This window comes from Panulirus ornatus, chromosome 33 (genome assembly GCF_036320965.1).
Source record: "Panulirus ornatus isolate Po-2019 chromosome 33, ASM3632096v1, whole genome shotgun sequence".
Taxonomy (NCBI): Eukaryota; Metazoa; Arthropoda; class Malacostraca; order Decapoda; family Palinuridae; genus Panulirus; species Panulirus ornatus.
The window spans coordinates 12,712,798-12,734,531 of NC_092256.1; the positions used below are offsets into that span (position 1 = coordinate 12,712,798).

Consider the following 21,734-nt stretch of genomic DNA (forward strand, 5'->3'; position numbering starts at 1 on the left):
AATCTATTGACAGCATGTTGACCCCGGTATACCACATCATTCCAATTCACTCTATTTCTTGCATGCCTTTCACCCTCCTGCATGTTCAGGCCCCAATTGATCAAAATCTTTTTCACTCCATCTTTCCACCTCCAATTTTGTATCCCACTTCTCCTCATTCCCTCCACCTCTGACACATATATCCTCTTGGTCAATCTTTCCTCACTCATTCTCTCCATGCAACAAAACCATTTCAAAACACCCTCTTCTGCTCTCTCAACCACACTCTTTTTATTTCCACACATCTCTCTTACCCTTACATTACTTACTCGATCAAACCACCTCACACCACATATTGTCCTCAAACATCTCATTTCCAGCACATCCACCCTCCTCCGCACAACTCTAACCATAGCCCATGCCTCGCAACCATACAATATTGTTGGAACCACTATTCCTTCAAACATACCCATTTTTGCTTTCCGAGATAATGTTCTCGACTTCCACACATTCTTCAAGGCTCCAGGATTTTCGCCCCCTCCCCCACCCTATGATTCACTTCCGCTTCCATGGTTCCATCCGCTGCCAGATCCACTCCCAGATATCTAAAACACTTTACTTCCTCCAGTTTTTCTCCATTCAAACTTACCTCCCAATTGACTTGACCCTCAACCCTACTGTACCTAATAACCTTGCTCTTATTCACATTTACTCTTAACTTTCTTCTTTCACACACTTTACCAAACTCAGTCACCAGCTTCTGCAGTTTCTCACATGAATCAGCCACCAGCGCTGTATCATCAGCGAACAACAACTGACTCACTTCCCAGGCTCTCTCATCCACAACAGACTGCATACTTGCCCCTCTTTCCAAAACTCTTGCATTCACCTCCCTAACAACCCCATCCATAAACAAATTAAACAACCATGGAGACATCACACACCCCTGCCGCAAACCTACATTCACCGAGAACCAATCACTTTCCTCTCTTCCTACACGTACACATACATCCCATTCCTCCCCCACTCCCCTTACCTCCTTTGTTCTCACCTTTTTCCATCCTGTACTCAGTCTCTCCTGGTACTTCCCACACAAGTCTCCTTCCCAAGCTCACTTACTTATATTTATTTATCTATTATATATTTTGCTTTGTCACTGTCTCCCGCATTAGTAAGGTAGCGCAAGGAAACAGACGAAAGAATGGCCCAACCCACCCACATACACATGTATATACATACACATCCACACACACAAATATACATACCTATACATCTCAATGTATACATACATATACCCATACAGACATATACATATATACCCATGTACATAATTCATACAGTCTGCCCTTATTCATTCCCATCGCAACCTCACCACACATGGAATAACAACACCCTCCCTCCTCACGTGTGCAAGGCAGTGCTAGGAAAAGACAACAAAGGCCCCATTCATTCACACTCAGTCTCTAGCTGTCATGTAATAATGCATTGAAACCACAGCTCCCTTTCCACATCCAGGCCCCACAGAACTTTCCATGGTTTACCCCAGTCGCTTCACATGCCCTGGTTCAATCCATTCAATCAGCAAGCGAGAGGTGTATATTTCCTTGACGGACAAGCCTCTTCAGCTCTATTCAAAGATCATACTCTTTAGGTTCATTGGTCTGTTCTACTGGGCTGTTGGGATAATCAGGGCAAGAACAGTGCTCAAGACATGTCAGACCAGCCATAATACACTGGCATTTCCTGGAAGTGAGACACTCAGTATCACTTCAGAAGAGATAAGTGGATTCTTGAACTTATATTGTTGCACTGTCTTTTTCATACATACACTCAGACAGCCATCTTTGCCCATGAGCTGCAGGATTTCTATGCACGGGTTTATAAAATCACTCTGGCACCATATTGAGGTCTGCACCATGGGTTTTAAGAGTTACATGCTGCCTGAAAGTGTCTTAAATTAAAAGGAGCATGGATAACTCTTTATCTATTGGTTAAACCAATACTGTATCTCAATTCATCCTGGTTCCTGCATTGGTGCCTCCTTACCAAATCATGAAAACAGGAAGAGTCCTGACCTGTCCATTTCCAGGGGATATATCTTAAGACAATAAGACAGACTGCATGGACAGAAATAGAACATTGGTCCTGAAATCAAAATTGTATCTATACACACATCTATAGAGCAGTATGCTGGGGAAAATTGAGATTAAATACCAGCTAAAGCAAGTTCCAAACCCTATACAAACTTACCATCTTCATCCGATGTCTTCTTACCAATACTTTCTCTAGCTGGTACTGCTCTTGTCACAGTTTTATCCTCTGCATGGCAATTTCCATTTGCAATAGAAATTACGTGCAGCTCATTTGAACTCTGCAAAATGAAAATGTGAAATGCTGCTCATACAGAATGACTGCAGACACATTCTAATCTTTCTAAATTTTTCAATCATACATTCTGAGGGACTTCTACCCTTAAAGTTCACTCTCCAACAAAACTGTTCTGTAGCTCCCTGCTAGTCAGGCTGTTTAACCCTTTTGCAGCTTAGTAAGGATATAACCAAATAAACAAACATGTTTACCCAATAACAGCAAAATTTGGATTTATCCAAGGATACAGGAAAAAGTTTCCCTCAACTGCAACATTCAGGAAATTCCATCTGTACTTGAAACAAATGCTAAATCTGAAAGTGTGCTGACATCTGTATGTTCTACACCATGAAACGTAAATTAATTTATGCAATATTTTAGTTTGTATTATTACTGAATCATCTAAAAATAAGGAATTTATTTTTCATAAAAAATTGCCAACTTTACAGAATCTCTACAGAGACAGCTCTTTTTTATCTTGGATGTTGCCGTGGTAAAGACCTTAATTCCAACGGATATACTTCTCATGATGTGAAAGATGATTTCACGGTAAAAAGTGTCATTAATCATCCCTTCAATTGTACTCTACATACATATCAACTAGACATAGCTCTAGTAAAATAAGTCAGTGTTCTATCATCTACTGTTTAATAACAACTTTGGAAAAAATAAATGCAATACTGGTCCTGATAAATCTGGTTAGATTGCAAAGTGAAAAAGTAGGAAGCATTATTACAAGTGCAAAAGTTTATGTTTCTCTTTAAATCACTTAGTATGGGTTCAGGATATGTATGAGTGACTTAAGAGAACATGTGTCCCTGATCTATCCCATGGAAATGGAGTTAATGATGAATGACAGACAGAAACATAATAAACTTACCTCTGTCTTTTTCTCATCCAGCAGTTTTTGTCGAGCTGCCATTATGTGAGCTTTCAGTGCACTATTACCTTTCTTGGACTTCACACAGAAAGGTTTAAATGGGGCCATTTTTTTCTGAGGGGAGATAACAAAACTACTGCACGTGTAACATGTAAGACTGTTCTTACATGCACATGAAAACTAATAGCCTTTTAACAGAAACTGGAAAAAAGTAAGTTATTGCTTCTTTCAAAACACATGCAAAATTGTAAAAGCCATCTCTTTGAAGCATTTTTAAGTCAATCTGTAATAATGAGCACATAATCAAACATAACTGATAATGCTATAGAGAGGAATCAAATGCTCATTTATGGTGCTACAAACAAAATATGAATCCTCACATGGATCATAAAGGTAATCAATGTAATCATCCGTAAACATGGGGAAGCAAACCCTTAAATGGTCTAAACAATTAATTGCTTGGGACAATATGAGGTATGAGGTGGTTTGGTCAAGCAAGAAGTAAAAGACTACAAGAAAGGTGTGGTAATAAGAGAGCTGCACCAGGTGTTCTGAAATGGTTTGGACATATGGAGAAAATAAGGGAGGAGATGTTGACACAGAGGATATACGTTTCAGATGTACAAACTACAAATCTCCATCTAAACCATAGTTAAAAAAAGGAATACCTGTAATCATCTTGGCAAAAGGTTAGGCCCCTGGCTATCCAGAATAGGACCAGCTAATGTGCAATATTCTGAAGATATTTTGAATCATCTTTCCAAGTTGCTCACCACAAGCCAGTGATTAATCATCCCATAGCAATATGACCCTCTGTTGAACAGTATCACAAATACCTGACCAAACAAGTATGTGGTCAGCTAAAATCTCTAAATATGAAAGAGTGAGAGGCATGCAAGGAATAAAGTGAACTGGAACGATGTGGTATATCGGGGTCGATGTGCTGTCAATGGACTGAACCAGGGCATGTGAAACATCTGGGGTAAACCATGGAAAGGTCTGTGGGGCCTAGATGTGGATAGGGAGCTGTGGTTTTGGTGCATTATACATGACAACTAGAGACTGAGTGTGAACAAATGTGGCCTCTTCTGTTTGTGTTCCTGGCACTACCTCTCTGAAGCAAGGAGTAGTGATGCTGTTTCCTGTGGGACGGGGTAGCGATAGGTATGGAAGTAGGCAAGCAAGAATGGATGTGTACATGTGTATATATATATATATATATATATATATATATATATATATATATATATATATATATATATATATATATATATATATGTCTGTATGTATATGTATGTATGTTGAATGTTATTTATTCATATCTATGTTGATATGTATATGTATGTATATGTGTGTGTCTATGGCTGTTTACATATATGCGTATATGAGTGGATGGGACATTCTTCGTCTGTTTCCTGGCACTACCTCACTGAGGCAAGAAATGGTGATCAAGTATAATATAAATATAAATAAGAGGTGGGCAGATTAGAAAGGGTAGTGAGTGGTGGGATGAAGAAGTATAGTTGTTAATGAAAGAGAAAAGAGAGGCATTTATACAATACTTGCAAGGAAGGAGTGCAAATGACTGGGAGATGCATAAAAGAAAGTGGCAGGAGGTCAAGAGAAAGGTGCAAGGGTTGAAAAAGAGGGCAAATGAGAATTGAGGTGAGAGAGTATCCTTAAACTTTAGGGAGAATAAAAAGATTTTTTGGAAGGAGGTAAATAACGTCTGTAAGACAAGAGAACAAATGGGAACATCAGTGAAGGGGCAAGTGGGGAAGTAATAACAAGTAGTGATGAGGTGAGTATTTGAAGGTTTGTTGAGTGTGTTTGATGATAGAGTGTTAGATATAGAGTGGTTTGGTCGGGGTGGTGTGCAAAGTGAGAGGGTCAGGGAGAATGGTTTGGTTAAGAGAGAAGAGGTAATGAAAGCTTTGCAGATGAAATCCAGAAAGGCAGCTGGTTTGGATGGTATTGCTGTGGAATTTATTAAAAAAGGGGGTGACTGTGTTGTTGATTGGTTGGTAAGGATATTCAATGTATGTATGGACTGGCAGAATGCATGCATAGTGCCACTGTGCAAAGGCAAAGGGGATAAAGGTGAGTGTTCAAACTACAGAAGCATAAGTTTGTTGAGTATTCCTGGGAAATTATATGGAAGGGTATTGATTGAAAGGGTGAAGGCATGTATAGAGCATCAGATTAGGGAAGACCGGTTTGTTTTCAGAAGTGGTAGAGGATGTGTGGATCAGGTGTTTGATTTGAAGAATGTATGTGAGAAATACTTAGAAAAACAGATGGATTTGTATGTAGCATTTATGGATCTGGAAAAGGCGTATGATAGGGTTGATAGAGAGGCTTTGGGGAAGGTTTTAAAGAGTATATGGTGTGGGAGGTAAGTTGCCAGAAGCAACGAAAAGTTTTTACCAAGGATGTACGGCATGTGTAGGAAGAGAGGAAAGTGACTGGTTCCAAGTGAGTTAGTTTGTAGAAGGGGTGCGTGAGGTCTCCATGGTTGTTTAATTTGTTTATGGATGGGGTGGTTAGGGAAGTGAATGCAAGAGTTTTGGAGAGAGGGGCAAGTATGCAGGCTGTTGTAGATGAGAGGGCTTGGGAAGTGAGTCAGTTGTTGTTCGCTGATGATACAGCACTAGTGGCTGATTCAGGTTAGAAGCAATGTTATTGGGTTCAGCTGGGTTGAGGGGCAAGTTAAATGGAAGGGAAGTTTGAATGGAGAAAAACTGGAGGAAATGAAGTGCTCTACATATCTGGGAGCAGACTTAGCAGTGGATGGAACCATGGAAGCAGAAGTGAGTCACAGGGTGGGGGAGGGGGCTAAGGTTCTGGGAGCATTGAAGAATGTGTGGAAGGTGAGAACATTATCTTGGAAAGCAAAAATGTGTGTTTGAAGGAACAGTGGTCCCAACAATGGTGTATGGTTACAAGGCATGGGCTATAGATAGGGTTGTGTGGAGGAGGGTGGATGTGTTGGAAATGAAATGCTTGAGGACAATATGTGGTGTGAGATGGTTTGATCAAGTAAGTAATGAAAGGGTAAGAGGGATGTGTGGTAATAAAAAGAGTGTGGTTGAGAGAGCAGAAGAGGGTGTATTGAAATGGTTTGGACACATGGAGAGAATGAGTGAGGAAAGATTGTCAAAGAGGATATATGTGTCAGAGGTGGAGGGAAGAAGAAGCGGGAGACCAAATTGGAGGTGGAAGGATGGAGTGAAAAAGATTTGGAGTGATCGGGGCCTGAACATACTGAAGGGTGGAAGGAAGCAAGGAATAGAGTGAATTGGACCCATGTGGCATACCAGGGTCAATGTGCTGTCAATGGATTGAACCAGGGCATGTGAAGTGTCTGGGGTAAACCATGGAAAGGTCTGTGGGGCCTGGATGTGTTAAGGGAACTGTGGTTTGGGTGCATTACATATGACAGCTAAAGACTGAGTGTCAATGAATATGACCTTTTTATCTTTTCCTGGTGCTACCTCGCTGGAGGGGGGAGAGGGAATGATGTTTTGTGTGTGGAGGGGTGGCGACAGGAATGGAAAAAGGCAGCAAGTATGAATATGTATGTGTATATATGTACATGTCTGTGTATGTATATGTATGTATATGTTGAAATGTATATGTATGTATAAGTGCGTGTATGGACGTTTATGTATATATATGCGTATATGAGGGGTTGGGCCATTCCTCATCTGTTTCCTTGCACTAACTTGCTGATGCCGGAAACAGCGATTTAATATAGTAAAAAAATATAATAATGAGTATATGAGTGGATGGGCCATTCTTTGTTTCCTGGCACTACCTCACTAATGCAGGAAACAGCAATAAAGTATCAATACAAGAATACATCTCATGTGCATGAGATCCAGAGAATTATATGATGGCCAGCTTGGTGCAGCCTGGCAGACAGTTGGATGATGACATCATTTCCAAGTGGTGACTGCTGACTGGAGGGGAGTCATGAACAGAGTTATTGCCACAACTGATGTTCAAATGGTCTGAGAAGAGTGAGAAGCATACATATCAACAGAAAACAAGGGGTTAAAGGATTTTATTCCCAAGAGATCTATGGAGAATCTTTTGAAGCTGAAGGAATGGTATAAACTGGAGAAAAAGCATCCTTACCTTTTGTATAAGATGAGGTGGTTTATGCTCCAGGTCATTCCAGCCATTGTTCTTAATTTCCTCTAGATTACTAAATTTCTTTGCCACATCTTCTACCTAAAAAAACACAACTATCATTAATAAGAGAATGGCTTCAGAACATTAAATATACAAATATCATTTTTACAAATATCACTACTTTTAGGTAATCATTTTCTCCATTTTAAGAATGTCAAAATATGTATCATAATGAGAAAGGCATACATTAATAGTAAAAATAAAACATTTTGTAAGAGAAATTGATATTTGCCCTCCAACACACGTCTCTGGGAACAAGCTTTCTCAACCTGTGCATTAAAGCAATATGACTCACAAACTCCAACATAACATTCATCCCCCTAGCGAATTGCAGCCTTTCAGAAGACAGATATAAGTAAACTTACGAGTCAAAGCTGGTTAACCAACAGACTATAACTTGTGTTCACATTCACAGACACAAAGTGCCAAGGGAGTGAAAAAGGAGCAAACATAGTATCCATCCATGAGACAGAAGACCAAGAAGAGGTGCTGAATTACAGATTAGTCTCCCTGATGAGTTTAATCTATTATGGACAAGAAAAGATAATTATAGAGCAAATGGATGACTGTACAGAGAAGAAATTACCTAAACGAGAGGCAATATTGATTTACTGAAACTGGGGTCATGTGATACACATAAAAGAATTATTTCTGTGAATGAGCTCTATCTCTGTCTTTAGATAGATTGCCTGTATCTGAACTGCCAGAAAGCTGTTAGACACTGCAATGTATAAGAGGCTGATTAAGAAGCTGGATCAGCAGGCATGAATATGGGGGAAACCACCTACTGTCTTGTGGGAAGGAAAAAAAAAAAGGACATATCAGATAAGCCTTCTTTACAGGGGCATAGGCCACCAGTGGCACATCACGGGGTGGTGTGGTGGTACCATTACTCTTCTTGTTCTATCAGAATGACTTGCAAGAAGGTATGAACTCCATTATGAAAAATGTTTGAAGATGATACAAAGGTCATAACTGGAATGAAAAGTGAGCAGGATTGCAACTACATATTCCAAAGTTGATGTGATACATGGTTAATGAAATTCAACTAACACAAATGTAAAACAATTGGATGGGGCAGAATGAAAGAAGGCGTCAATATGATTATCATAGCAGGATATAAGCATTAGGATTCTCTGTGTGAGAGGGAACTCAGGGTTGACACCATCCCTAACACGTCACCAGAGACCCAATCAAAAGAATAAGATAGGAGACAAACTATCTGCTGGCATTTATTAAAATAGCTTTCAATTATATGGATTAGAAAATATTTAGCAAGCTGTTCACAATCTACATAAGGCCAAAACTAGAAAACGTTTCTGAAGTTTGGTCATTCTATCTAAAGAAGCACTGAGAGGTAATAGACAAGATTCAGTAAAGGGCAACAAAAATGGTACTAGATTTAAGAAAGCTGAATTAAAGAACTCTGCAACCACTGCACTTGAGATGGCCTCTGCCAGTGGCCTATTGAGGGTGAGGCACTAAAAGGCTAAGAAGCAGCAATGGAGTTCACTAGTTATGGAGACTGTCATGGCAACCCTCTTGAAGGAGGTCCAGATGGGAACAGGCATCAGAGATATAGATACACATAAAGATTGATAGAATTAAAGAAAAAGTCTAAAGACCTTAAATTTGCCCACCATGGGAGAGAAAAGAGACTGGGGGACTTAATTTGCCACTTTAATCTATTGAAGCAGACCGATGATGTGGACAGTGAGCAGTTCTTTGGAAGATGTAGGGATTGGACTACCAGGCAACATAACATGAAATCAAGAGAGACCCAATACAAAAAATGTAAAGAAGTACTTTTATGTTATAAAAGTAGTGGATGAACTGAATATACTGAACGAATATAAGGGAACTATAGACAATATACAAAAGTTTAAATGGATGTCCAATAAAAAGGTGGCAATCATAAGTACATACTGACCAGAGAAATAGCTTAGGCAGGGTTCCCTGTATTTACATGATTTTAGAGGGCTACAGCAAAGTGAAGCCTATCATATACAAGTAAGAGGTAGAAGGAGTAGAATGTGAAGGGGGCATCTGAGTAATAAATGCCCTAGGTATTAAGTATGAGTGTGTCAATGAAGTTTAATAAGGATTGAAAGTGGAAGTTTGCCAGATTCAAACTGAATGCCCTGAAGTGTAGCAAAATTCAGTGGATCAATTTCTTCCAATTATTGTTCTTTTGTAAGATCCAGTTTCTAGGAGTAAATGGCTAACACTGAGGAAGTGAATAAGTATAGTCATGTTTTACTGTAAAAAAGTAAAGCTATGACTTGACAAAAGGGAATAGAGTTTCAGTGTTAACCTAGAGGCAACACTGTCAGTGTTAATCAAAGACTTAAATTCTCACAACTGAGACTATTTTGTGCTAGTAAGCAACATTACTGTTTATAGATTACCCTAGAAGAACAATTTAACTTAAGACCATTAACACTTAAAGAAGGCAAAGAAATTAGACAGAAAATGTAAGACAACCCTGAAAACAAACACCAATAAATCGAAGTATGAGACAGTTTTTGTTCCATATTGGACTAGTCTGATACGGTCTCAAATGGGTGAGTGCTGAAAAACAAAAGACAAAAGCAGTTGGCGGAGTGATTAAGCTCAATACCTCCTAAATATATATGCAAAAGAAATTAGTCTACAAGATCATTTCAATATAATCTACCTGAAAGTAAACAATGTCCCAAAATCCTTGAAGATCAAGGCATGTTATCTTCTTTTCTCCTTGATTGTTTTCACACATATCAATCAGTCTCTTAAACTGAGAAAAACGTTCTTTCATCAGGAGTTCTGCTTGACCTGTAAAATTTACAAGTTTTAAGATGTATGATACGGCAAGTACAAATCTTAAATTATAAAGAATGTGCAGTGATGCTCAAAATTTTCTAGTGCTATAATGTGAGCCATGACCAGTTCAGTACCCAAACATTTGTATATAGAATAAAAAAACATTAACGGGCAAAACTTTTACCGATTCTTTTCCTTAGTATCTAAAAAGTACAACATCTTCATAAAAGTACTCCTCTATATTTCAATAAGCATTCTGATATGTAAAGTATAAAAGTGCAGCCAGTTTTCGAATTCCGTTTTGATATAAAACAAGATGTTTTAAATCAGTCAATAGCTACTGTGTATACTGATTAAAGAACAAAATAGCTAATTTCATGCACAGATAAATATAAATATATGATATTCATTTCTGCATCAAGCTTGATCGCCATTGCCTGCGTCAACGAGGTAAGTGCCACGAATCAGACAAAGACCCATCCACTCATATACACACATATACACACACACACACATGTACATATATGTACATATACATACACACATAGACATATACACAAATGTACTTATACTTGTTCGCCCTCGTCCATTCCGGAGCCAACCCACCTCACAGGAAATAGCATCGCCACCCCCTACATCAGCCAAGGACCACCAAAAGACAAACGAAAAATGGCCACATCCGCTCAAACTCAGTCTCTAGCTGTCATGTGTAATGCACTGAAACCACAGCTCCCTATCCACATCCAAGCCACACACACCTTTCCATGGTTTACCCTGGACGTTTCACGTGCCCTTGTTCAGGTTGAGGGACAAGTTAATTAGGAGGTAAGTTTGAATGGAGAAAAACTGGAGTAAGTGAAGTGTTTTAGATATCTGGGAGTGGATTTAGCAGCGGCTGGAACCATGGAAGCGTAAGTGTAACAGGGCGGGGGAGGGTACGAAGGTTCTGGAAGCGTTGAAGAATGTGTGGAAGAGCAAAAATGGGTTGTTTGAAGGAATAGTGGTTCCAAAAATGTTGTATTGTGCGGAGGAGGGTGGATGTGTTGGAAATTAAATGTTTAAGGACAATATGTGGTGTGTGGAGGTTTGATTAAGTAATGAAAGAGTAAGAGATGTGTGGAAGTTAAAAAGAGAGTGGTTGAGAGAGCAGAAGAGGGTGTATTGAAATGGTTTGGTCACATCGAGAGAATGAGTGAGGAAACATTGACAAAGAGGATATGTGGCAGAGGTTGAGGGAACTAGGAGAAGTGGGAGACTAAATTGGAGGTGGAAGGATGGAGTAAAAAAGATTTTGAGCGATCGGGTCCTGAACATACAGGACGGTGAAAGGCGTACTAGTAAGAGAGTGCATTGGAACGATGTGGTATACCGGGTCGACGTGCTGTCAATGGACTGAACCAGGGCATGTGAAGCGTCTGGGGTAAACCATGGAAAGTTTTGTGGGGCCTGGATGTGGAAAAGAAGCTGTGGTTTTGGATCATTACGCATGAGAGATAGAGACTGTGTGAACGAACGTGGTCTTCGTTGTCTTTTCCGAGCGGTACCTCGCACTCGCGCAAGGGGGGGGGGGGGGGGGGGGGGGGGGCATTTCATGTGTGGAGGGGTGGCGATGGAATGGATAAAGGCAGCAGGTAAGAATATGTACACGTGTATATATCTTCATGTCTGTGTATATGTATATGTATGTATACACTGAAATGTATAGGAATGTATATGTGCGTGTGAGGGCTTTTATGTATATACGTGTGTATGTGGGTGGGTTGGCCATTCTTTCGTCTGATGCGGGAGACAGCGACTAAGTATGATAATAATAATACAATAAAAAATATCTCTTTTACCCTTTCATTACTTACTCGATCAAGCCATCTCACACCATATATTGTCTTCAAACATTTCCTCTCCAACACATCCACTCTCCTCCACATAATACTGTTGGAACTACTATTCCTTCAAACAACCATTTTTGCTCTCCAATATAACGTTCTCTTTATCCACATATTCTTCATCGCTCCCACCTCCCCACCCTATGACTCACTTCCACTTCCATGTTTCCATTCGCTGCTAAGTCCACCCCCACATATTTAAAACACTTCACTTCTAATTTTTCTCCATTCAAACTTACATCCCAACTTGTCCCTCAACTCAGCTGAACCTAATAACTTTGCTCTTACTCAAGTATTTTTCATACATTCTTCAAAGTAAACACCTGACGCACACATCCTCTACCACTTCTGAAACCACAAAGCTCCTCCCCAATTTGATGCTCTGTACATGCTTTCACCCTCTCAATCAATACCCTCCCATACAATTTCCAGGTATACTCAACAAACTTGTTTCTGTAATTTGAACACTCACCTTTATTTCTTTAGCCTTTGTACAATGGCACTATACATGCATTCCGGCAATCCTCAGGCACTTCACCATGATCCATACATACATTGAATATCCTTACCATCCAATCAACAACAAATTCAACTGCAATACCATCCACTCTCACCACCTTGTCAGATATATACATACATCCATACATGCAAAACAGAGAAAAAAAAAAACACGTACCTACAGCAACCATGATATCACCACGAACATCTTCTGGAATATCTGAAGTCAACTTCAATATATTTTTCCACTCGGAGCAGTAATTTGTCAAAGTCTGGATTTCCTTTTCCAGCAGACCCCGGAAATGGGCAACACTCAGCTCTCTGTCAACACCCATCAGGGAGCAATTTCTCTGAGGATAATAAAGATACTTGCATTTTATCACTAGAGATAATACAGACAGAATTTGTATTTCATCTATCGATCTATATCTCTTGATGCTTGTTCCTTCTAGAACTCCTTCATGGGGGTGGCCATGACAACAGAGTCTCCATAACTAGTGAACTCCAGAGCCACTTCTTAGCCTGTAGTGCCTCACCCTAATCAGGCCACTGGCAGAGGGCAAGTCTAGAAGTGTTTGTAGAGGCTCCTACCTAATGTTCCTACTGACAACTACTTAATACTCCTACATTCTACTTGTACGTAATGCTCCTTCCTAAATGTTCTTTACTACTTTGACCAAAATAAAATATACTACAAGTCAAAAATTAGCTTGGAAAGTGAATTTCCTTTTTAAGAAATTCAGTAATTCAAAATGACTTTAAAGGTGAATAGAGTGAAAAGATATAGTATGCTGAAGTGGATAACTGCATCTTTATGCTAAATTTCTGCTTTGAGTCACGAATGTAAAAAATGCTACAAGCAAGGTGTGCAAGTATGAAATTTAGGTTGTTCTGTCATCAAATATGCATCTTCAATATCTCGAAATGGTGTATTAAAATGGTTTGGTCACATGGAGGAGAGAATGTGTGAGGAAAGATTGACAAAGAAGATATATGTGTCAGAGATGGAAGGAACGAGAGGTGGGAGACCAAATTGGAGGTGGAAGGATGGAGTGAAAAAGATTTTGAATGATCGGGGCCTGAACATACAGGAAGGTGAAAGGCGTGCAAGGAATAGAGTGAATTGGAATGATGTGGTATACCGGAGTGGACGTGCTGTCAATGGATTGAACCAGGGCATGTGAAGTGTCTGGGGTGAACCATGGAAAGTTTTGTGGGGCCTGGATGTGGAAAGGGAGCTGTGGTTTCGGTGCATGACACGTGACACCGAGAGACTGAGTGTGAACGAATGTGGTGTTTGTTCTTTTCCTAGCGCTAACTCGTGTGCACGCGCGGGGGGAGGGGGTGCCATTTCATGTGTGGCGGGGTGGCGACAGAATGGATGAAGGCAGCAAGTATGAATATGTACATGTGTAAATATTCCTATGAGTCCAAGGGGAAAATGAAACACGTTAAAGTCCCAAGTGCACTTTCGTGTAATAATCACATCATCAGACTGGTAAGGATCTTTCTGTTAGACTTAAGCAACGTAAATATAGTATAAGAACGGGACAATGATCAAATGCCTTGTTTAATCACGTTAAAACCTATGATCATTGTACTGACTGGAGTAACGCCATCTCAGTTAACTCGAACTCTATCACCAAGAGAAATATCATTGAATCTTCTATTATTGAATAAACAAAGAATTATAATTTTAATATTAATGATGGTCTATACAAATTAGATAACTTTATTGTTGATAAATTTTGTAAAATGATAAGTTTATGAACGCTCGTTGTATGTTTTGGACAATCACATGTTTACCAAATGGCGTCCTAGCTTCGTCTCTTCGATGTATGTCAACTGACTTATATTCCTTTCTTGTGTCTCTCCGGATGATGTGATTATTACACGAAAGTGCACTTGGGACCTTATCGTGTTTCATTTTCCCCGTAGACTCATAGGAATATCTTGATCACGCGCAAATTGTGATCCTTTCCAATGTGTAAATATGTATATGTCTATGTATACGTTGAAATGTATAGGTATGTATACGTTCCTGTGTGAGCGTTTATTTATATACATGTGTATGTGGGTGGGTTGGGCCATTCTTTTGTTTCCTTGCGCTACCTTGCTAACGCGGGAGACAACGACTAAGTATAATAATAATAATAATAACAACAACATTCAAAGTAGAATCCAGTAATACCTACAAATTACCAGCCAATGGATGCTAACAGTTTTGATAAATTCCCCATTAGTAAGGCTCAAAGTTTTGTTTTTATCAATACTCATATCTCATACACAATAACTGATGTGTTCTATAACACTCTTTAACCCATAAAAAAGGAAAAAAAAAAAAAAATGCCAGGATCTAAAATCATCTACAATCATACACAGAGTTTTTTCAGGAAAGTAAGGTGTGTATGCAAGTGAGAAGAAAGGAGGGTGAGTGGTTCTAAGTGAAAGCGAGTCTCCAGCAGGGGTGTGTGATGTTGTCATGGCTGTTTAATGTTTCTAAATGGGATGATGAGAATGGTAAATGCAAGGGTATTGGAAACAGGAGCAGGCATAAAGTTTGCTGGGCGTGGGGACTGGGAGATGAGTCAATTGTTGTCTGCTGATGATGACACTGGTGGTAGATTCTTGGGAGAAAATGCAGAAGCTGGTTTCTGAGCTTAGGAGAGGGTGTGAAAGGATAAAAGCAAGGGTGAGGTTAATCATGGTGTGAAATCTGAACACAGAAAACTTGGAGGATGTAATATTTCAAATACATGGGAGTGGGTTTGGCAGCAAATAGAACCATTGGAGGTGAAATGAGCCATAGGGTGAGTGAGGGAGCAAAGGTCTTGAGTGCACTGACAAATGTGTGGAAAGAAAGGTCTCTATCTTTAAGATAAAAGATGGTCATGTCTGATGGTACAGTAAGCCCATCAGGGTTATATGGGTGTGAGACATGGGCCTTACATAAAGGTGGAAAGAACAGGGTGAATGTGTAGAAAAGGGAATGTCTGGGGACAACATGTGGTGTAAGGAGGGTTGATTGACTAAGAAATGATAAGGTAAGACAGAGGTGTGGCAGAAAGAGTAGTAAGTATTAGAGACCTGAAGAGAGTGTGCTAGACATAAGGAAAGGAAAAAGAAAGGATGACAAGAGTATACATGTCAGAAGTAGAGGGAACATGGATAAGGTGAAAGAATGGAGGAATAAATGCTTTGAAAGCTCATGGCCTGAACATGCAGAAGGTGCATGGGACAGGACAAATTGGAGCAATGTGGCTTACGGGAGATAATGTGCAAATCAATGGGCTGAACTAAAGCATGTGAAGTGGTTGAGGGAAGCCATGGAAAGGTTTGTGGGACTTGACTATGGATAGGAAGCTCTGGTTTCAGTGCATTATATATGACAGCTAGGGAGTGGATGTGAGTGAATGAGACCATTTCATCATCTGCTCTGGGAACTGCCTTGCTAACACAGGAAATGGTGAACATATATGAAAAAATTTGAACATAGTTTCATCTCACATCACATTAATATATGAGGTGATATTGTAGCTCCATATTTTCTTTATATGTTGAAGGCTCCAGTCATGGACAAAAGTCCACATCAATGCCAGGCCTTAATTGAAATACAAAGAATTATGACAAAAAGAAAAGACAAAGGGAAGTATTTACGAATTCCGGAGGAAGTTAAAAACCTGTCTTTTAAAATGTGCCAGGTCATAATTATTGGGAAAAACATGAGAAGGTAGAGTTCAAAAGCTTCAATGTGTAAGGAAGGAAGCAGGTATCAAAACAGCCCACCTTTGAGTTGCTGATGGATGCATGTGATGCAGCAGCTTGCCGAGTATCGCATGATCTAGCTAGTGGTGTGGGGACACAAGCAACCACCTCTTGGAAGCAAAAACCAAAGTATTACATGCAGAAGACAGAAAGTGAACTAAAATTGCGACGTAGGGCAAGTGGGTCAAGTTTGGAAGTTAGCCTGGGACATTTTATAAGTTGGACCCCAAATATGAGTGCAGTACTCCATACAAGGATGAATCAATCCCTTGTATAAACATAGCAACTGTTCAGATGAGATGTTTCTACATTCAAACAGGACATCCAGTTTCTTAAAGGCAGATGTAGCTATTCCTGTAATGTGGAGTTTACAAGAGAGAGTGATGTTACAATAACACCAAATATGTTAACAGTCGAGGTGGAATTTCAGAACCATCAAAGGAGAGACGAGAGTTGTGAGTTTTCGATAGAGAGATAGGTAGAAATTGGGTCTTGTAGGCATTAAACTAAACAAGAATTTGTGTATCCCACTGAGATATCCTGTCCATGCCTAAGTTCATTGAAGAAGTTGTGTCAAGATGAGATGCAGATCGAATAAGAGAAGTGGGAGCAGAATTGAAGCATGTGGATGAATGCAGTGTTGAGTTGTCACTACATGACAGAATTGGATTATTTGTCGATGAGAGGAAATTGTTGAAAAAAAGGAGAAAAAGTATAGGGGACGGGACAGAACCTTGAGGGACACCTAGGATATCATTAATGAGTAATGAGTTTTATGTGTGGCTCTTTCCTTTGGACACATTCATGCTGTAATCCACTTGGTCAATTTTTTGTGTGGCCAAAATGGCATAAGCACACCTTTTTCAAATCTTGGCCATCCTGGGTGAAAAGAAAACACAGTATGAGGGAAAGAATTGAAGAAATGAATCCATGCTCAAGTGTTAGAAGACTTGACTGAGAGGCAGAGAAGTTATACAATAAGGGAAAAATGAAAGAAGGAAAAGAATTACATGGCTTTGCTGTTCAAGGAAAGAAGGTATCATAATGGTCACTCCTAATGTGGCCATTCACTGCACAGATACTAAGAAGCAGCAGCCAGATGCATATAATGGCTCTAACTAGGTGGGTGGGACACATGCTGGCTGCTCATGAAAGTAGTACATAAATTCATACTGGAAGAACAATGACAAACCAGCAATGTTATCAAAGACAGAAGGGAATGGTTGGACAGAGAGGTGAGGCCTGAAGAATTAGTGGGAAGGAGGGACTTTGAGTGCAATACAGCTAATAGAAGGGTCAAGGAAGAACAACCCCAGATATGTAAAGCAATACTCTCCAATGGAGAAAATACAGCTCCAATGGATATGAAATAATTTTGTAATGTTGGTCATGTGAGGTTTTTACGATACAGTGGAGGATGTGGTTATGTTACTGTATTGTAGTGCTGTTCAATGTCTTGATCTTGAACAGAGAAACCAGAGACATTTACAAAGATTTAGGCAAAAACTGCATTCTAACACAACTAAACTTAACTTGGTCAATGGGTTCCCCATTCCAAGATGCTGCTTGTCTGAATTTTATATCTTAAATTGAAGTAATCATGTTGCGAAAAGCAATATGGGTTACCTCCTTGGGCAAGCTATCGCAAGCCAAAGCCACAGTAAGTTATTCCAGTGAAACCAATGCTATATAGGCAGTTACAATCCTGACTAAATTCATACCAATCTAACTCTTTCAGATGGATTGTACTCTACCCCAAAATAGTGTACCATCCACATACAACAGCATACTCTCATGACATAACTTACATTAAATTCAGTGAAAATGAGAGGAAAAAAAAGGTAATGTACTGAAACATGGTGATGAGGGCTTTAAGAACAACTGAGTGGGATAGAGTGGAATGAGGGTTACTTGGAGGGAGAGGAAGGATCACTAAAGGGTTTTCTAAATCAACTCCTACATTATTTGACTTAACAATGTTCCTATCTCACAAGTAGAGCAGATAATATTCAATATTTGATAGACTTATCAAAAACATGGTAATGAGAGCATTGGGGTGGAATGAGGGCTATTGGAAGGGCTTCAAGGTTTGTTTATGTCAAATGAAACAGAAAATGTTTCAACTGCACAACACCCAGACTCACTGGAACACTTACACTCATTGTAAATAAATGATGAAGTGTTGAATGCAAACAAGCATTTTTCCCAGTTGGTGGATAAAAATTGAACTGTATCTTTGAAAAATATTTAGACATTAAAGATACATAAACAATTCACCTCCCCCCCAGTCTGTTGTAAGTTGAAGTACTGTGCAGTCTTGTACATCAATACAATTTACAATAATTCAAAAGTGCCATAATTCTGCAACATCAAAACTTGAAGCAATGCTGTGCATCATAAAAACCCCATGCTATACTAGTAATTTACAAATGTCATTTTATGTTTATCTTTAACTGTCTAGGATTCCTAAACTGCTATCTCTAATTTCTGTTCAGCTACTCCTACTTTACCTTTCGTCCATAGCAACCTCAGTTACCAGAGACAAAGGAACATGCACAAAATCTTAAAATTTCAAAGCACTTCAAAACGTTTTCAACACAAAAATGAGAACATATAGTTAACAGTAATGATTAATAAAAACTTCATAAAAGCCATTATACTCTGTACATAGGGAAATGGAACAAGATACAAGGTTGAAGGTTTCTCATATTTCTTAATGAAGCAAAGCTGAAGTATGTTTATAATTTCCTGCATGGGGGTAATTACAGCACATTAAAACTGGTGAGGTAAAAAAAAAACTATGTCCCCTTAGTACAGATTCTGAAACTTCAGACTTCTGGGACAAGCTTACTGGTGTTTTTGCTTATCAATTCTTCATTTTTCGTTTTTTGAAAATAAGCACACCTCAGCTCTCCTCCAAACAGGAGGAGCTTTTATACTGACTATCAAGCAAATATAATGGCATCGGTAGGTAAAACAGTACTGTATCACTGCATGCCTATAGGCAGACTGGCTACAGAAAAGCGTCACTAGAATATGCAAATGAGATTTGACTTTAAAACTTTCCTGAACCTATACTAAACAAGCTAATGATATTAATACTACAAACCTATTAAAGTATCCACTGAAACAAACATTACAAGGAATGTATTTTCAAATATATGTACAGTTCTCGTACTCCAAACGACTGAACGCGTTTCACTTTTACTCCAACAGTTAAATTCTAAGCTCAAATAGATATGAATACACAGAGACTGAGAAGTTTACCTTCTTCTTGTTCAATTGACGTTTCAAGAAGCAGAAAACGTTGTAGTTATAACACTTTCTTCGAGGACTTTGAAACACTACCTTCAACTTTTGTTCAAAAACTCTCAAGTTCTCAACACTGTTGATTTTGGCTCCATCCATAAATACGCACGATATTCTGCTGATAACTCTGAGAATAAAATTAATACTCTTAATGATTAATCACTTTTATGAATTAAATTAGTATAAATGTATTAATATATTGCTTTATATATCAAATTGGATTAATTTTATTTAAGATATAACAAAAGTAAGGCTTGCTATTTAAGCCGGAATTATGCTGGCATCGCACATTCGCAATGTATTTCGAGCGAGGGAATTCTGAGTCATTGTAAACCCGTGGCTTGAGCTGTCCTCAATTATCACCTTCACATTTAACGTATAAGCAACTGAATTAAGAGTGCAAATGAGCAAATGGAAAGGAAATAATACTGGTAAGTTGGATGGTGGAAAGACTGGGTGTTAAAATAGATTAGATAACCTGTGGAGCTACTTTGTTGATCAAACTTGTTGGGATAATACTCTTGGAAAATGGACTTGTCCTGTCTCGGTATGTCAGTCATAATATTAGGTGTAATGTCGTAATGGACCATGATTTTGGTAAACCATGCTATATATGGATTTTGTTACAGTATAGCTTTGAGCGTGTAATTTTCAGATTTAAGTGGATCCTAGTTCAGTTCATCAAAGGGTTTTTTTAGAATCATATTTTCGGAATGATCGAAGGAATAATACATTTATTCACAAATATGCTCAGTAAAACCACTGCCGGATTAAGCATTTGGTAGGCCCGGGGCAAGACTGTTCTTGGAGGTGTATACTACCTTTAGAAATTTCTAGAATCACTTCAGTCGGGATCGTTGCATATAACATGTGTATTGCCAATTTGGTAGGTAGCAAAGTAATTTGAATTACTTTTACACTGCCAGTTTGGTAGGCATTTGATTTATATTACGCGTGTGTTACCACTGTTAGGAAGTTGATTTACGTATGTAAATTGTTGTGACTACTTTAGGTAACGCAAGTAAATTTTCTGCCATTCTCATTCCATAGGCTGTCATAGCTTGTACTCTGTACGCATTTTTCATGTCGTCAAGGCACATACTCGGCATGCCTGTGGTGAATTTATCCACTTCTGAATATAAGCATAAAGAAGGCAGGAGCTTAGTTGTATCCTTCCGGTGACCCAACTAGTGCAAATTTGTCATAGGATAAGCTTCTCATATGTAATTTTCTTTTATTTACGCTAACGTCTTTATTCCATCAGATGGACATTTTCCCGTCTCCATGAGATATTCTCTTTATTCATTATTACCGTAATCGCTGTTTCCCGCGTCAGCGAGGTAGCTCCAGGAAACAGACGAAGAATGGGCCTTCCACACACACACACACACACACACACACACACACACACACACACATATTGGAAAGGATCACAATTTTGCGCGTGATCAAGTATTTTCCTATGAGTCCACGGGACTCAGGAATATATATATATATATATATATATATATATATATATATATATATATATATATATATATATTGGAAAGGATCACAATTTTGCGCGTGATCAAGATATTCCTGAGTCCACGTAATCGCTGTTTCCCGCGTCAGCGAGGTAGCTCCAGGAAACAGACGAAGGATGGCCCTTCCACACACACACACACACACACACACACACACACACATATTTTTTTATTTTCATTTTTTTATTTATTTATTGACCACATAATCACATGTCAAATTTCTAAAAAATATCGAAACCAAAAGTAAACCATCATCACCATAACATAAAACGTTAATTATGGTCCAAATGAAAAATACTTATATAATGACTTAAACATAAGACACCCAATACAATACATAATAGAAACATAGTAGCTGGCATATTCTAACACAATTAGGCATATAAGTTCAAAATTTCATGAATAGCATGACATGCAGTTTTATGAGCCACCCTATTTACAAAGAAGTCTTGCATGGTAATAATACCGAACTGCTGTCTTAGCTGGGTAGACATTGCGCACTGTTCTATAACATGTTTCTCGGTTTGAATA

General features: G+C 38.9%; 2 protein-coding genes across 3 annotated transcripts in view; one reads left to right on the plus strand and one right to left on the minus strand.

Moving 5' to 3' along the window:
* LOC139759467 (disks large-associated protein 5-like) overlaps positions 1-19,795 on the minus strand; it is a 32,461-nt gene extending 12,666 nt beyond the window's left edge. The window contains exons 1-6 of one of the 2 annotated variants that reach the window (XM_071681617.1): positions 19,636-19,795; positions 12,782-12,953; positions 10,101-10,234; positions 7,367-7,462; positions 3,227-3,340; positions 2,230-2,350 (exon numbers count right to left, since the gene is read on the minus strand). In XM_071681617.1, coding sequence (XP_071537718.1) covers positions 2,230-2,350; positions 3,227-3,340; positions 7,367-7,462; positions 10,101-10,234; positions 12,782-12,953; positions 19,636-19,776 — 778 coding nt within the window. In that variant the 5' untranslated portion in view covers positions 19,777-19,795. Of the gene's footprint in view, positions 1-2,229; positions 2,351-3,226; positions 3,341-7,366; positions 7,463-10,100; positions 10,235-12,781; positions 12,954-19,477; positions 19,499-19,635 lie in introns of those variants that run through there. The other variant, XM_071681618.1, reaches the window with a different exon arrangement.
* Positions 19,796-19,968: 173 nt separating this feature from the next.
* LOC139759468 (required for meiotic nuclear division protein 1 homolog) overlaps positions 19,969-21,734 on the plus strand; it is a 35,902-nt gene continuing 34,136 nt past the window's right edge. Inside the window, exon 1 of the mRNA XM_071681620.1 lies at positions 19,969-20,108. The gene's annotated coding sequence lies outside the window, so the exon portion shown is untranslated. The remainder of the gene's footprint in view (positions 20,109-21,734) is intronic.